The 18,555-nt window shown below is 38.0% G+C and overlaps 1 protein-coding gene across 2 annotated transcripts in view; it reads right to left on the bottom strand.

Annotated features, from left to right (window-relative positions):
• ARID2 (AT-rich interaction domain 2) overlaps positions 1-18,555 on the bottom strand; it is a 108,956-nt gene that overhangs the window by 20,357 nt on the left and 70,044 nt on the right. For both annotated transcript variants that reach the window (XM_075080955.1, XM_075080956.1), the window contains 9 exons: positions 14,841-14,907; positions 14,506-14,756; positions 13,297-13,393; positions 13,008-13,217; positions 12,442-12,609; positions 11,060-11,135; positions 7,872-8,006; positions 7,208-7,407; positions 3,969-6,829 (listed from right to left, as the gene is read on the bottom strand). In XM_075080955.1, the coding sequence (XP_074937056.1) occupies positions 3,969-6,829; positions 7,208-7,407; positions 7,872-8,006; positions 11,060-11,135; positions 12,442-12,609; positions 13,008-13,217; positions 13,297-13,393; positions 14,506-14,756; positions 14,841-14,907 (4,065 nt within the window). The remainder of the gene's footprint in view (positions 1-3,968; positions 6,830-7,207; positions 7,408-7,871; positions 8,007-11,059; positions 11,136-12,441; positions 12,610-13,007; positions 13,218-13,296; positions 13,394-14,505; positions 14,757-14,840; positions 14,908-18,555) is intronic.

Raw genomic sequence — 18,555 nt, forward strand, 5'->3', positions numbered from 1 at the left:
GCATGGCAGTTCTCAGCTTCCCAATAAACAGAGAGCAGGAGCAAATAGTTAAGGCAATGCTCACACAGTTTTTGCCACCTAAATTTCCACACAAGCATGTTTCAAGTGAGCGGCCTTAAGAGAAGTGTATTGTTTATGAGGGGATGACAGTGATGAGCAGGGAAGTGATTACTTTAAAAGCCAGATAAGGCAATTTAAATCAGATTTGCTCATTTCTAGGAACTTGGCATGATATCAGAGCATTCCTTCAAAACACACACAACAATTGGGACAAACCAACATGGTTATGTTCAACAGATGTTTTGGAGGCGTTTGAAGAGGACTAAGAAAAAGTGGAATAGCAAATAAAATGTAGGTAATTGCTCATTTCTTTTTCTTCTTCATCCACTGGTCCTTCACAATGCCTCAGGAAAGCAATAATCCAGGAGCAAGGATCACAGAAATAAAAGGAAGCCAAGAAAGTGAAATGCCAGTTCCGTCTCCTCTCAGACTACATTTCATGGGCTTACAAAACACAGTTGGAAAGGCAAGAAAAGAATTTTGACACTGTGTGTATCATATGTTCCTGTTCTGACATAATCCATATACCCACAGCCCAATTTATGTATAAAAATACAAAAAAAAAAATCTTTAAAGTCGGTTTATACGTATTTTTCAGAATTCTGCTGAGGTGTACAATTCACATGGAAAAATCACAGAGTATATACAGAAGATACCTGTACTTGTCTAACTGGATTTTGATAGCACAACATGGGCTGTCCCATAAACAGCAAGTGTGTTATTTTCATTATTTTAGTAGGACATTTAAGTCAACATTTCCCCCCCCAAGCATATAGTACCAGCCCATTTCAAACTACCATTCATAACATGAAACAAATCTCTAACTTTTACACTCCCTTAAGAATTATTTCACTCTTTTTATTGCTTTCCTTGGTTTTCACTTTGCTGCTCCCTTCCCTTCCGCGTTTGCTTGTCCTTCCTTATCTTCAGCTCAAATATCTTCCTTTTCTCCTCTCTGCAGTTCATGACAACTAATCCTGCTGTAGTTGCATAAGCAATGCTCTCCTCCCTCTTTCTATCCTCTACATGTCCTTTTCCAGCCTTCCTATTGCGTTGTATTTTTATTACACATATTCTTCCTCAATCCCTTTTTCACTTCTCTGAAATACAAGCTCTGGTTTAAAATAAAATTTTAAGATGACAAGCAAACAGGAAATCACACACTAACAGCTTCAGCAGCTATGTAATTTTGCCATAGCTAATATATCCCTTTATTCCCTGTCCTTCACCATTTTTCTCCATTGGGTTCTATTTACAATAAATTTCACACTGCTCACAAAAAGACCCATGTTCTCCTGTTTCTTCTGCAAGACACCCAGTATACATTAGATACTGCAGAGAGGATAAAACAGTGCAGACGATCAACTGAAAACAGCGTTCCTTAGCTGTGGCCTTTCAAAAAGTCAGGGACAAGAAAGCTGCTTATCATATAAAAACAACTTTCAAAATGGGAGGAAGAAAATAGGGGATTATACAGGGCCTAACCTCAAAAAAAGTCATCATTAAAACTCAAACCAAGTTCAAGAGAATTTGGCTACATCTTAGTATTCCTGGATGTCTTAAAAGATACTCCTAAAAGCAGACTCAATATTGGAAATACTTAACATCTGCTTTTCCAACAAAACTGACTACTGCAGCTGCTCAGCAGCTTTGGGAAGGGGCAGGGGGTGTGGGAGAAGAGCTGGCCAGAATGACTTTGGTACTGTTTATAGTCCAACAAATTAATTTTAAAGTAGTGGTAAAGATCCTTAAGAGTCTTAAGCCAAACTATGATGTTCACTATATCTGAACAGAGTACTATAAAGTGGGTTCTATTGTAAGTCAGTACTTAGCATTAACATGATAGACATGATTCATAAACAGCCATATGTAATGGTTAAGGCAATTAGCTAACAAATTACATTGTTCACCAAGATCAAAACTGATGAACTCCTTTTCTCCCACATTCCTTTAAATTCTGAAGAAAGCAAGGGCATCCTACAGGCAGGAAAATGAGCCAACCTCCATAGAAGCAGACACTAAACCAAGTTATTATGATCTGCACTGAATGGCATACCCAGCTGGTAGCATTTCTGTTTGTACAGGTAATGGAAAACGTAGGAACTATTAACGACAGCGATGCTAGTGAGAGTGTAAAAAAGACATTATCAGGACATAAAATATTCTCTTTTTTTCCTCTATTATCACGATAGAACAGCTAATCCAATACAAATTAAATAGTTAACTGTATTACTCCCCTCTTCTCAAAAATCTGAAAATCTGATAGCTGTTTCAGACAACTGAAAATTCCCGTCAGCCACATCTGCAGGGAATAAATAAGCACAGATAATATTTATTCCATTCTGTACCATTTTTTACTTCAGCCAAATCCTTAGCAAAGCTATAATAGAAATTCAAACTGTAACAGCTAAGGACACTCACTGTAAGTGAGCCATGCAAGGCACAACTTGCTTTTTTTTCACCCACGCTACAGAAAAATCTAGTTCATTCTCCCTGTACTGCCAAAAGACACTTTCATTTTGGTCAATTCATTTATAGTAAGAACATAGATGAAGAACATCTGAAAAATATAGATCTCTCTCTGATAAAACCTAAGTGCAAATCACACGTGAATTTGAAGACATTTTAAAAACATAACTCTGTGTGGTGTGACAGTTAACAGAAAAAAGGAAACAAAGATGATGAAAACTTGTTAACTGTTAGTCCTGATTTCTGACAATGAGATGAAGGAAAGCCAAAAGAGCTTTCAATAGAAACCTAACTTGACACAAAAAAAGAAGCAGCACTAGCCATCACTTGTTTATTTTTGAGTTCTAGCTCTGTTTAAGTCCATAAGGTCTATACCAGCTACCCCATCAAAAACCAACAAAAATCATATAAAAACAACAAAAACCCCCAAACAAAAACGGCAGGTAAGAAATAAAAGACCTGTCTTACCTCAAGGTCAAAATGCACTAACATGCACTCAAGATTTCATTTCTCCTCTCCACAGTCTGTCAGAACTCTGTGACTGCCAGACCTACTATTCCATTCTTTTTGCTCTTATTCAGGTTAGGAACGTTTTCTGGAGAGGGATTTTCTGTCCTTGTACAAAGCTAAAATAAATTCTAGAGACTGGAATAATCTTAAACACGACTATCTGTACTTATTATTGCTCACAGAGCTGATAGCCATACCTCATTTCTAGTAATGTGTTACGGAGTAACCACTTCCAAATGGTAATGGTTTTTAAAAAAAAAAAAAAAAAGGAAAGAAAAAAGAGAGAAAAAAAAAGAAAGAGAAAAAAGAAAACCAAACAGCCCTCTCCGAAGTGTCAAACAGGAAAAAAACCCAATGCATATTGTATGATAAAATAAACATTACAAATACTTTGCAATAAACAAACGTAACTATTTCTACAAATTTACAAAACAATACTTTCTCCTGACTGTAGCGAACACCCGAAGTGGGCCTTTCAAGATCACCTTTAAATGCAAGGCCTTCAACTCACTGCAAGCCCGAAGCAGTTGCGGTGATCAATGTGCAAAAAGGCATATTCACCCCTCCATAAACAATAAGGACCAAGAATAAAATGCAGAACAATTCTGACATTTTTACAAGACAATACAACAAATCATTGTTGTTTTCAGAACAGTTAATCCTTTAAGGATGAAATCAGTGAGCACAAGTTCTTTCCTTACTGTATATTATCACACTACAAACAATTTTAAATTCCACTACTGTTACTGACACCAAAGTATGCAAACTATCAGAACTTTAGCCTGGGAAACAACAGAAACCATAATTTTCTGAATATTTTAAATACTATGCAAGAGATATCGACTGAGTTTACATTTTCACCCGGATTATTTCACAGCATTAGTCAGAATCACAGTTGGAATAAACGTAAAAAGAACACTGCAACATACCTGTGTGACCATGCTTTGTATATACGTGGTTGGATGCTGCTGCTTTTGTTGAACAGCACTTTCTATTGCTACTTTCGCTACAGTGCTTGGATCCGCTCCAGCTGGCACAGCAACCATAGTTGCGCTGCAACCAGCATTGTTGGGGTCACTGATTGTAACAATTCTAACTCCTACTTTATTTGGAATTCCTGGAACAGTTTCCCTGTCATTATCCTCTGCTGGCCTCTTTACAGTTTTGCATTCTGCTGTGCCATTAGTAGACCGAACTTCGGATGACAGGGTAGACTGGGACACTCTAGGTCCTGAGTGTGGAACTGCTATGATTTGATGCCCCTGTATAACAGAGGCTGTAGATTGTGGTGAGACAACTACACTTGGGCGTTGCTGAGGCACATCTGAATTCAAACTTGAAGCTAGAGGTCCATTAGGTAAATCAGTGTTGGTACCACTAAGTTGCTGGGTTAACAGTTTCGCAGCCTCCTGTGTACCGCTTACAACAGGTGAACTACTCAAAGTTAATACAGGCCCATTAGAAATTCTTTCCCCTTGATCACCTTTGGCAGTATCTTGCTGCGTGGCATCCAAATTCCCTTGTTGTTCCACTGAAGATATCTCACCATTTCCTACATGATTGGAAGTTTTGTGATTTGGAATGTTTTTGCTCAAATGAGAACCATCTCCTTTATCAAAATCACAGATTCCATTAACTAGGGGCTTCTTCAAATCACTTTTAATTTCCTGTGTGTCCATTTGTTCAAAGTTCTGCTTTCCAGGAGCTCCGTTCTCACCCATTTCTAATGATGGCCCATTACTGACTTGTGAGCACTGATTGGCCTCATTCTGAGTTTTCCCTGAGTTAGAAGGAGGTAGACTGGAGTCACTATACTTTCTCCCATTTAAAAGACTTCCCACCTGCATTTCATTTTCTTTTGCATCCCCATTGCTGGTGCTTGCAGCTCCTCTTCGGCAGGAAGGATTCTCCATAACTTCAATTTTACGTTCATGAATGTGTAAGCCTGTTGCTTCCTTAGCTTCTTCCTCCTTTTGGCAAATTATTTTATCACCTTTGAATGGGGGAGCAGCAGCACAAGGTGATTGTCCAGCTGAAGGTGCTTGAGTAGCTGGAAGTGTTTGCACCTGTAGCCCAACTCCTGTCTGTGCTCCACTCACTGCAATTCCTGCTGGAGCAATGATTTGAGCTGCATTTCCCTGACTCACAGTTGCAGTAGCGAAACTCGTATTTGGCACAACTGTTATCGTAACCTGGTTGCCACCAGTCCCTTGGAAAATAGTTGCTGGGCTGTTTGAGATCAACTGGCCTGGCAATATCTGTAAATTCGAAATGGGTACTGTTTGTACTGCCCCTTGGGGTTGGATTGCACCTGGGACCAGCTGAACATTTTGCTGTCCAACTAGCAGCTGCTGAGCTGGAGACTGTCCTTGAACTCCAAAACCTGGTGCCTGGTTATTGGCCATCTGATAAACCACCTGAGGGCTAGGAGCTCTTGCATTGTTAGGTGGAGGAATCTGTGGAGCTGGGAGGATAAGCTTCCCCCCTGGAGTTGAGGGGCCTCTTTTCGGAAGAAGCAGTTGTTTTATCAGACTAGACTCACCAGAGTTAGGCTGGCCAACTCCTGTATTAGCTTGTTGTGACTGAACCTGCATTTGTATCGGCTGTTGTACCTGTACCTGCTGCTGCGATGATGCTGGTGAATGTTGCTGCTGCTGCTGCCTCTTTACAGAAAGCATCTGGCTGACAGTAGGAGGGGGTCCTTGTGACTGAGGAGTGGTAGATGAAGATGACATAACTGCAGGGACTTGATTATTTGTAACTGGACCTGGGGATGGTGAGGAAGATGGAGTAATGCTTGGCTGTCCAGTCAACTGGACAGTTTGACCAGTGGGAATAGAAGCTGGATTAGCAAGCACTATTTGATGAATGGCTGGTGCATACGTCTGACCTTGCTGAGCTGGCTGGCTTACAATCACTACACTTTGCTGGGATGGTGGTGGAGGCTGCTGCTGTGGCTGCATCGGCTGCTGTACCACAGCAGGTGGGACTTGCTGAGAGGGCAGAGGCTTTGGTGCAATATTCTGAAACCCTACCCTAGATGTTGGTGGGTTCTGGACACCTGCGATTGTAACCACCTGTCCCGCTGCTACTTGGAAATTTTGAACTGTGGTGGCAGAAACCATGTTAGATGCAGAGGTTGTGACGTACTGCTGTGGTGCTATGATGACTGTATCTTGTTGCTGGTTGCCAATAGAGGACTGCTGAGATGATGTCTGCCCAGGTTGTGATGATGTGCTGATTAGCTGTTGACCCTGTGAAACTGCTGAACTGCATGCTGGTATGTTTTGTACTCTGCCAAATATATGACCCTGAGGTACAGCTTGCTGAATTACCGTAACAGGAGTGCCTGAAGGTATCTGTCCTGGTACCACTGCATGCAGTGGAGACTGCTGTTGAATTACAGGTTGGTGGTGAAGCAACGCCTGAGAACTAACAACAGTGACAGACGGCTGTGGTCCTGTAGTGCTGTGATTTTGATTAGAAGCTTGCGGTGCTCCTCCTACAGCAATAGTAACAGGAACTGCAGACTGGGGAACAGAGCTCTGTATTACTGTGGCCTTCACTACTTCACAGGGTATTGGACCTTTATTCTGTATAACAGTCACTGGAGCATTTTGTTGCTGCTGTGTATGAACCGAAGGATTTTGTGGAATTCTAGAAACAGTCTGTGCCACAGTATGAACACCTTGAATTGGAAAAGACATCTGTGTTGCTGTCAAAGTTGAAGACTGGTTAATAGGGGTCCTCTGGTAGTGATTTCCTACGCTTGGTAGCCCATGCGGGATTCCTGTTGAAATAAACACAGTAAAAGTTTGGAAGCAAAAATTATTTCAAAACACATTAACGTAACAAATATTTTAAAATCCAAGGCTTGAATTTGTAATTCTATTTGAAGCAGTTTCTCTTCTCAGCAATACCGCATCTGAATTAATGATGCAGCAACAATGTCTTGTCTGCTGACTGACAAGTGTACGGGTTACACCTCAAATAAGAGAACAGCATGCAAGTACATACTGCAATACTTTTCCTTAACATTATTGAATAAAATCAGTTAAAACACGTGGCCCCGACTTCTAACACCTTCAAACTATTTTCAGAAACTTTTGTCTTCTATTGTCATTTCAGAATCAACGCAAAATACTGGATATTCAATTAATTTAAAAACCTGCTGGCGAAGGAGACGAAGACACATCAGGAATTGAATCAACCCGGACAACTGGGGTAGACGAAGTTGGTTGCTGCTGATAGTACATCTGAATGGGAAGTGGTATAGCTCTCCTTTTCACTCCTACCACATGTATATGTGCTTGACCATTGTTACTTGGATCTTCTACTCTCTTCACTGTATGATTTGGAAAGACAGTTCTGCCAAACACAACATAAATCTATGTTGATAAACACAATAACTTAATCCTCTTACAATGCTTTTCTTTTAACTGCTCTTGTGTGCAGGTAATTGCACTAATGCCTGCATCTTTGCAATACAGCAGGATTCTCCAATAGACAATTTGAGTATTCATCACTGAGGACTCAGAGGTCCACCAGATGGTTGGCCAACATCTCACACAACTTAAGGGAAAACCAAAATACCTCCAAAAACTCCTTCAAAAGAATTAAAAGGACCATAAACAGAGAAGGAACCCTATCAAAGATCCTGAAATAGAATGAAATAAAGTTAAACAAACTCTAAAAATTAGTTTCAATTAAAATTCCAAAACTGGATGTCTTTCAAACTCAACACGGTAGATCTTTCCTCAAAGAAATCTAAAGCTACAGGTTAGTATTGAGCACGTACAATTGCTTATTGTTGCATGAAATTTTTGCCTTACCGCAGACATTTATAAAATCCAGTTGATGTCAGTATTCCACCTCGAGCTAATTTACTACAGGTAGAGAGGTATTCAGAGTACATTTCTGCTCGAGAAACCGAGCAATCAAGGTTCACCTCAAAATGTGCATTCAACCTGAGGATGAAAAAATAAAAACTATGAAGCAAAATATAAAGAGAGTACTTTTAAAAGGGTTGTTAAAACACTTCTGTCTGTATCACAGAGACTTTTGAGACCTGATAGCAACATGGAAAATAGCCTTTTAGTATATTGTCTTGTCAAATGACTGTTCCATACTTTCTCCTTCTCGCTGCTTATGATTCAATACGTAAGACCCCTAACACATGCAGTCAGTTTTACATGCAATATCTTATTTACATGTGTAACATGCGAAACAGTCCCTACGTAAGCCTTTTTTGTTGTATATTCAGAAACCAAACCAAAAAAGAATGCATTGTTTGGCAATGTCTCCTCCCCACAGCTCTATTCTTATTCTTAATGATTCTACTTTAGTGAAAAAATGGACTGTATGCTAGCTAATTCTTCATCAACAAATTTCTACCAAAAGTCAATGTTGGTATCAAAAACAATATTTTGTTAACTGATCTGCTAATGCAGCCTTACTTTAAAATACAAGTAAAACCAGAGACAGAATAACAATCTCAACTCTGTCATTCTGATAGGGGTGGGGAAGCAGAAGGCAGGGGACTGGTATTTTAATAGAGTACGCACACAAACATTAATTCCTGGAGTCCCACACTTCACAAGACATCAATATAATCTTTGGACAACCTCTGTTCTGCCTAACAACCAGTTTCCAGGGAGAGAAAGTATTTGTAGCTCCTACAGACTCTCCACAAGCACACAGACCATCCAACCCCTAACCAGGAAGCTGTGGGAGAAGGAAACATTTTTTATCAGTTTAATTTTATTTCTTTCAGATCCATTATTCCAACCCGGAGACATGGGAAGGGTTCATCCCCAGCAGAAAATGGAGGTAAGTAACAACTCTCACACAATGCTCAAATACCAGTACCACAATATAAGCTCAGAGAGAATAAAAATATTTTTTAAGTTGTCAACATTTACTATATGGTGCTAACACTTTGGAAAACTACACTGCATTCTCCTTTGTAGAGTCCCACACTCCCAATATAACTAGATGCTTCAAAAGAGAACAAGCAAATTATTATATTCTCTAAATTGTGTTCTCTCATAACCCATAACAAGTAAGTATAATGCCATTTCTCCTGAGTTGAGTTACAATTTCATTATTACAAAAATTGAGTTCACGCTGTATAACAAAGTCTAGGTATTAATTAAATTTGGCATATCAGACAAATGACTGTCCAGTCAGGTTTATCACATTAGGCTGACACACTATTCACTGGTACCAGCAAACTGAAGATATTCAGAACTTATAATGGTGAAACGGGATCTGTGATTAGCACTTTACTGTCACATGCACTTACCTTACAAGTACTCCTACTTGGGCTAAGCTGGCTAATAATATATCCAGGAAGGTCAGTTTGAATACCTTCTCCTTCTGCTGCTTCCAAGACATAGTAACTTTTCTAAATTCTACTGTTATAGTTTACCCATTTTCCCATTTCTCTCAATAGGAAACAATGCAATGACTAAAACATACTGTGAAAATTTACATGAATGCATGACACTATGTTAGCATTGATGAAAATGCTTGAAAGAGGCTACTCCTTTGCTCTCAATTAGGTTTTTTTTTTTCCCCAGCAGCACAGTTAGCATTTAAGGAGAATTTTCAGGAGTAGATGTTAATTTTTGTTTTTCACTAGCTAGATCTACCCAAGACTAACCAGTAGAAAATCAAATACAAAATAATAGTGTTCAACACTGACAGCTGCAGAAGCACACAGAATCAAAAACAACGCAGACATTCCAAATCTTCCTGACATAATGCTCTGTGGTTTGCTTCATTATTTTCTGTCATCTGATGGTATCACACAGCTGCAGCATGGTACCTACCTATACTTATTTTAACAGTCAAAACTTCTATTTTACAGTTTATACAGAGTGCAAAATCCACCTTGCCTACAATTTTACTACTGAAAGCTAGATGTCTAGTACTCTCTATAATCAATAGAGAGAAAGTGGCACCAGAAGGTAATTTATATCTTATCAGAAACTAGGCAGGTGAACTAGGGGAAATCTCCTACTCCATTAATTAAAAAGGCAGGCTAGAAAACTAGCTTTGGCTAGAGACCAACTTGCAGGTCACTAAATTGAGCTGTGGTGATTCCAGCCCCAGGTATCCCTGTTTAAACATCTAAATGTGAAATTTTCCAGTCTTTCAGCAGTGCACATTAATAATACTTTGCAGTGTGCAAACGGAAGCATGGGAACAACATCAGCTGATCAACAAGAATCTGCAACTTCTCCCCCATACAATTAAAAGTTTTGCTGGAACTATAAGTAAAACTAAATCATGACATAAAGCACTAGGCTTTGGCAAATTCTACCCACTTTATCTTGAAGGCCCTTGTCTGATCCGTAAGACAACTGATGAACATATGAGTTGTGGAGAAACAGAGGTGGAAAGGTCCCATCAAGAAGAGATTAATATGAATATGTAGACTGTTAATAGTTTTATATAAGTGCAATAGTTCAGAAAGATCACCCTCAGTCTGCATAAGAACCACAGGTGGAATAGTTTTTCCACTAAAGATCTGATAACAACAGTATTAGCTGAAAGCAAGAGAATTTGGATGGAAAAGGCTTTGAACTTCTTTAACTTGCTTGAGGTTAACAATGATCACACGAGAGTTTTGCAGGGCCTGGCTTCATAATTTGAAAATTACTTTTATATGGGTGCAGTAATATAGCCACACATTACCCCATGAAAACACTCATGAAACAGGTAATGCTGCCTGACAATTTAAAAAAAAAAAAAATCCAGATCATAGTTAAATTCTATTCTAAAAGAGAAAACATCTAATTTCAAGTATCAGCTGTCAAAGAGTCAGCATTCTGGTTGAGCTTTTTCTTCCGTACTTCTTCAAAGGAATGGCAGAATGGTTTTGCTTTATACTTTTCAGAAAAATGAGTCTAATAGTAAATAGAAGCAAGCTAGAAAATTCTGTGACACATGAATACAGGCATTTTTCTTTGTTTTTCTTCTTCATCAAAGTGTTTGAATAGAACTATACACTTACCACTGACATGCAAATTTCTCGCTGTCTATTTCTACTATTCCTGGCGGTGGAGCGACATGTGGTGCTGTCCTAGAGGCTGTGGAGAATGAGAGTAAGAAAAAAAAACTTGCTGAAACAATTTTTGTTCTCCTGAATGAAGCACTTCAACTCCATGACTTTCACTGGTACAGTTTCTCCTGTGTTTGTAAGCAAGGATGCATCCAGCTAAGGCTAGTCACAAACATGCACTAAGCAGCCTACGATTGTACCACAGTTTACCAAAGCGAAGCAGGGAATGCCAAGGCCAGAGCCACCACTGAAGTGCAATGACCATATAAGTAGTTGGTGAACGACAGCTTCCAGATTCATAATAATGGTATTTCTTCCATAATCCAAGATCATGATCCATGATCTCAGTACTTTAGAGTACTGAACATGACTTAAGAGTGGCACTACACTCCACCACAACAGACACAAATATACAGGAATTATTTTTCCAATTCCTAAGCGGAAAAAAATACAATGTAAAAAATTTTGTTGTGATGTCACATTGGTTCCTTCTATTCACTCTTGTTCATCCCCTTAGTCACATTCTTTCCAGCCACTTTCACTGTGGTACCTGCACCGATTCCAGAAACAGTACACTTAGACATGCAAGCCAGTGTCTGTGGTAATGGTTCTTCCTCCATTTTTTCCCCAGAAAGAACAGCTATGTCCCATCTTGTGTGCACTTGTGGTATATGGCTATGTGCTTTTATCAGCAAAGACAGAATGAGGTACATATACTATTGCCCCGACCAATAATAGTTAGCTGTACCATCAACTTCCAAAGTCCCAGTATTCAATCCCAAAATAAAACTGCAAGAATTAATCGTAACTACAATTTAATTTACAACTAAGGAAACACTTTTCAACCTTTAAACAATAGTTAAAATTTGGTTCATGTCACAATAAGCTGTTTAGCAGCTTCAACACGGGCATGATTCTGTGCATTTATCTCTACAATTCTATGAAATACTCTATGTTACTGCCCAATTATATTCTGTGTAAAACACAATATAAAATGGACCTCTAATTCTCTACAAATCATGGGAACAATCCAGAACGGATACTTTTTCTTTCCACTGAATAAGTTAAAATAAGCAGTGTACGTAACTTTCTGAAAATTTTCAGATTAGCTACTGAAAAATATTAAGGCTCTTCCAAAGCTTGTTTCACAACAGTTTTGACTAACACAGCTTTATATTTGCTTTGTGAACAAGTGTCTGAAAGAGATACCATATGTTATGCGTAATGCTACACTAATTTATGTAGATTTATCACAAACCCTGCAGAAGACAAAAATCATACAAGCCATATAGGAAATTTTGTAGAAGAGTATGTTCTCTTGCAGTGATACTAACCTGGGACACCAGGGGTGTGGGCCTGTGAAGAACCATGATCCATGACTTGTGGTCTGACATCAGGTACTCCTTGCTGGCTAACGCACTGATGTTCAATGAGTTTTACAGCAGTAAGCGCATCAGGTCCAAACATCTGGATGTCCATAGAAACCAGACATACTAATGTATCTAAAGTATTAAATGTAAAACCGACAATGACATTAGGACAAGACAAATGAATGCTGTTGGGATATATTGACTTGCTTTAAAATTGCCATGTGTTGGAAGAAAGCAAGCCTCTGCATGCTTCTGTAGATTTCCCACCCCCCCACGCTTCCTTCATGGCATTAAAAAAAACAAAAACAAAAAAACCCAAAAAACAAACCACCCACAAAACAGGAAACCAAAAACCTACTTCAAAAGCTTTAGCTTCTCTCGTTATCAGCATCTTCAATTTCTTGATGACACAGAGAGTAAATTTTAGTAAAACTTCCTATTCTAATATCCTCCCCTAAGCTGCACGCAAACATAATAAAGCCACATTTTAAACCACTGAATACGACATAATCTTAAGTCATCTCCCTTACCTATGCTCTTCTCTACTTTAGCAATCTTTGAGCAGGCCACTTCTCCCATTTCTGTGAGCATGTACAGCACCTCAAGTGCTGAGATTACAAGCAGCACATCTGGTAGTGTGAGATGACATATGATCTCTTTATAGGATTCTTGATCCACATATTCACAAATTAAGACACCGTTATCTTCAGCCTTACAAAGATTTGCCAAGATTTCCATGCCTGAAGAACAAAGACAAAGTAGTTTTGACCAGCAATAATTACAATTCTAATACAACAACAGAATAGCTAGAGATCTTACCTCTCATTTTTAAAAATCTATCCCTTGACATGAGGCATTTTGTAACAGTGTGAAACATCAGATGAGTAGTTTTGAAATCAACAGGATCCAAAAGAAGCTGATGAGAAAGAAAAAAACAAAAATCTATGACTAACACAATCCATATAGTGCTAATGGCTCAAATCCCTAAATTTGCATATCAAAAGAAAAGATTCAAAAGTGTTCAAATGACATTTGATTTCACAAAAACAGAACCCTGTGTGCTTTTTATTGTAGCTAGGATTTTGAACCCTCTCCTCCTTTTCTGCTCTGAAGTAGCAGTCTAATTTACACTTTTCTTGCTCAGAATAAGGAAAATAACTTTATTCCCAGGCAGCCAACAGTATACACAAACATATTTTAATAATCCAACAATGAACAGACTTGAGAAATGACAAACATTTCTTCCGAAATGCTATCACAATCATTCATCCTGGTTCTATCTACTTCTGCTTCTCAATCAGAGCTCTCAGACGTCGTATGATGTCACATTCTCTCTTATTGAAGAAAAGCTGGATACATGGTAAATGAAGATGCCATTTTTTTTTTTTCAGTATTCAGCAGTGGACCAATACTTCAAGTCTCATCCTCCTACCCATTTATCTGTTATATTTTAAAATATATGGAATAACTGAACATATCTACCTATAAAATCTGTATAATTTATCTGCACAATGATGTGACATACTGAAATAGTGTCTTTTATTACATTCAAACCTCCTTGAAAATAAAAGGACGCCTCAAGTGATTCAGGTGGTATATCCAGTGGCATATGAATAGCTTACTGGTGCTCACTATACACGGCATAAAACCCTCTACCACCCCCTTGCTCAACATGCTATTTTGAAATTATGACTAAAGCTTATAAAGTGAAGCAGCTCATGTACAGTCTGCAGAATTTAACTAAATTCCTTTCTTTTCTCTGGGAAACTAAACTGAAAATTATGCACTATTAATATCTTGTATCTCCCTATACAGTCTTCTCCATGTGACTCTAAGCAAACTGACACATACAGTCTATTTTTGTTTTGGCCCTGAATACCTGTTTTCAAATTGCTGTTTACAAATTCAGAGAATAATTCACTTTCTGCTTCATCCAGTGATGAAGGAAAAAAGCAATTAATTTAATTAACACTGAAGCATTGTTTTTATCAAATTATATTTTAATTGTTCTGCTTTGAAACACATTACCTCTGCTGCGATATTTCCCAGCGTGTCAAGCCCCAACTGCCGTAGAGAAATAAAATGACTATGAGCAGAGAGTAGCAGGAACCGAAGACAAGTACGATTAGCTGCCAAAAGTTTAACATTTCCCTCTTCAAAAGAAAGATTACGTAAAATCACTGCGATTTGAAGTACCCGCTGCCCTTCAATATCATTAATGCCCAATTTGCGAGGTGGATGAAATAAGGATTCCCAAATCCATTCTTCTGATGGAATATCTACAAAGTAAATATATACATTTTAGTCCTTCCTTTGCTATATTTATCAACAAGTATATATTAGGATTAGTCAAGATGGCTCACCTTGAGATTTGCTTCTGTCAGAAATTAGATCACGAACTTCAATATCCTCAACAATATCCTTCCAAAACTGAAGAAAAAATGGAAAATACACTTAATTTCTAGGGGTTGATATTTCTTTAAATATTAAATATTTTTATTTCTATTACTTTAAAATATTGGAAATATATATAAAAGGATTGTTCTTCAAAAATTTCCTAGTACCTTAATTCATCTAATCGTAACAATATTTTTCACTCATGGGATGATATGCAAGATGTTCAGTATTTTCCATTAAGAAACATTTCCTCTCAAGAGCCAGAGGTATACATTCATGATCAACTACCACTACCACAGAAGTACTTTGCTGAAGCACATACTGAAACCATATGAGGACAGTGTTCCACAAACAATCAGAAATACAGCAATTTTAAGTGCACAAAAAAAAAAAAAAAAAGTTCATCCTCCTTCACCTCCTACCAACAGTGAACTCCTAAAGCAGAAGATGGTGACTCTTCTCTGTTTCAGTGGATTTTAGCTCCTGCTAGAAGTACAACAGTCAGATTGCTATCTGGAGAGACTTTCTAAAGCTTCTGTTGTGTTTTCCACATCATCATAAATCAATGAAAAGAGAGAAGCAACAACCACCATCACCAAAAACCTTTATAAATATAAGCAAAACAGAATGCTTCAGCAGACTGGAATTCAAATTACTTTACAAATATGTGGTCTGATCTGTAAATGGTTATGTCACTAGTCCTGTTGAAATTCAAGAATTAATCAAGGGATTAAGTTTTGCAAGCTAATAAAAATACACATTGTGATGTATATTAATATAAAAATAAATAATGATATATACATACTAATGTGTATATTATAATAAAAAAATAGAAACATTCCTTTGCCTAATAAAAATGTATACCTTCCTCTGACTCACTAATGAAATACAGCTCCTCTTTTGGCTATGATCACAGAATAAAACCACAAATAAATCTGGATAAAAAGGGAAAGATGGGAAGTACAACCAGCTGAACAGCAGGACAAATTTTGCTATGCAAATGTAATTACTAAATTACAGCATTCATACCAAGCTTGACACTATTATTTTCTTGAAAAATAGAATACTACAGACTTTCTAAATTGGAAGGAAGAGAATTTTATTTTCCACTGCAATGCCGCTAAATGACATCCAAGTGCTGTTTAGCAAAGACGATTACTTGCACAGAAAGGATTATTACCTCATTTTAGCAAAGACAAGAAGAGCCAGATTAAAATCTAACTTCTTACTGTTTGTGACAAACAGATTTTTCTAATTGACACTGAGGCTATCATCAGGAGCCACAGAAGACCAAGGCAGGCAGGTAAAATCTGGAGAATGTACTTCATCTGAGCTGCTTTTCCTTTTAGAGAAGACTATTTAAGGAAGAGGCTTCGGTCATTATTTTAAAAAGCACGCCGAAGTATATTGTCTGGAAATTTACTAGTCGGTACATACTTTCCTCTAGGATATTTCCTTTTGGAAAAGCAATGAAGACAGTAAACCTTCACTTTTCACTGCTACTTAAAAGAAAAACCTCAGAAGCTTTTGAAGATTAGTTGTTTAGTCAGTTAAGGATTTTTTTTTTTTTTTTTTTAAAAAGTTAATATTGACCAGAGCTCCTTAAAGTCTTCAACCTGAATCTCTTTGGAAGAGGCCAACGTCAATCACAATACAATATTAAAACTGCTGTCACACATTAAATGTTAAAACAGCATCATCACATTTTCCTAGCTGAATCCTCCAATAAACCACTTTTTGCCTCTTAATACTTAAGTATATAGTCCAAAATGAAGCATTTTAAAACTTCTAGCAATATAAAGTCATAAAGGAGCAAATTTTTCTATCTAGCAGGCAAATTATCCTGGACATGTTCTCAAAGAGATGGAAAATGAGGATTTAAGTTTTTTGCAAAAGGAGACACTACAGACACTGCTAAAGATAAAGCCTCAAACTCTCGAAGATAAGGACAGGAATACATTGTTGCAAAACTGTATGTCTCGCCTAGAACACACAGAATAAGCAGATACACGCTAGTTGCTTGAGCAACTGAGAAAGTCTCCCCCCTCCTAAAGAAGCAATCTGACAAACAATGCTAGTTGTCAGCTCAGATGAGATAATCTGTTCCAGAAAAGAACAGAACATGCCTCCTTTCCATAAGTTAAAATGAAATACACACAAGGACATCCAATAAAGCTTATACATAACTGTTATTCTTCAAATTGTTTCATTATACAGTCGTCCTGTGAGTATTAAGATGCTAAACCATTCAAGCTAGAGAACTTTTGCCTCAGGATTACCCAGAGCATATGCACAAGCACTGTTACCGACATGAAGCACAGCAGAATAACGTGCATCTCCCACAGCCTCAGTTCCCCTGAGTCCTAGAGATCTGGAAAGGCTCTTAAAGCTCTAAGGAAGAGAATCTGGAGGATAGGACATGAATATGCAGAGAACACAATTTCAGAAAGAACAATTAAAAAATATTCATAATTTTCTCTCGAGTGTTTATTTCTACATACAGAAGCACTGTGGGCGATAACGCTCACCAAGAGCGGCGCTTTACCTGCTGAAGCGTCCTAGAGCCTTTTGCTTGCTAAGCACTGTAGGTTTGCACTCCCAAAGCCAGCATCTGTCACGTCTGTTTCAGCAACCGTGAAATGCCTACTGCAGTAGCGAATGAGGCTTCCTGTGAGCACTTTGCAGATTTTAAGATTTCAAACACTCTGCAAAAGCTCCAGAGATCTCACCAAAGAACTCAGAAATATTATCCTATGTCCTCTATTCAACAAGCCAGTAACTTAAACAGCTTATCAGTAAGTAATGTGTTCCGAAATCTAAGCAGCTAAGACGCAAACTATTATATGTGGTATTTAATGTGTCTATTTTAGAGATGGGCTGCTGCTAACTATAGAGGGATCAGGATTTCCCAGGACTTTAGCTGTTGACACGCATGCTGCAACAATTATCGTACAGACAGAAGAGATGCATTTATCACTATACTGAAAGTTATTCTCTGTGACTGTGGTGAAATACAGATGTTTCCATGTCTCAGACAAATCTTCACACTGGAATTGCATGTCCTGCCAGTAAATGATCAAAAAAACCACCCAGGTCTTCTTCCAAACCACTAGGATTACCTACAATAAACACCATCTCGTACTCCTACATAAAGGTGTTCAGATGTCTTAAGTTCAGAGGCTGCAGACTCATTCTACTTTTCTTAAAAAGGAAAGAGTTGGCCTGAATCACCTTTTTTGCATTAAAGCAGACTGGTTTGATTGCGCTCTCAGCACTTGTTTCCTGTCTAAGCAGGAAAGATCCCAAAAAAGGATGGGGCTGGGCAGAAAATGACGTGGTGGAAAATAGGATTAAATAGGTTGCAAAGATTGTATGCAGGCTATCTGTTAGAAGAGAACAAGGCAAAACATGACAAAACTTGTGCTTGACCAAAGGAAAGGCAGAAGTGGAAAAACATTAGATAAGTCAAGCTTTCTGGGCATCCCTTTGAAAACCGTTCTTATATCACAGAGGCTAGGGGAAAAAAAAAAAAAAATCAATTTAGCAGCACAAGCAGTTATTTATTCTCTACTGTAAACTATGGATAGCTGCAATCTGATACTTCATACCAACAGAAACAAAGAAGAAAGAAAGAAAAAGTGAAGCTCTTCATCAATAGTTATTCCTATATTTATATTTTAG

The sequence above is a fragment of the Phalacrocorax aristotelis genome, chromosome 1 (genome assembly GCF_949628215.1).
Source record: "Phalacrocorax aristotelis chromosome 1, bGulAri2.1, whole genome shotgun sequence".
In the NCBI taxonomy this organism is placed as follows: Eukaryota; Metazoa; Chordata; class Aves; order Suliformes; family Phalacrocoracidae; genus Phalacrocorax; species Phalacrocorax aristotelis.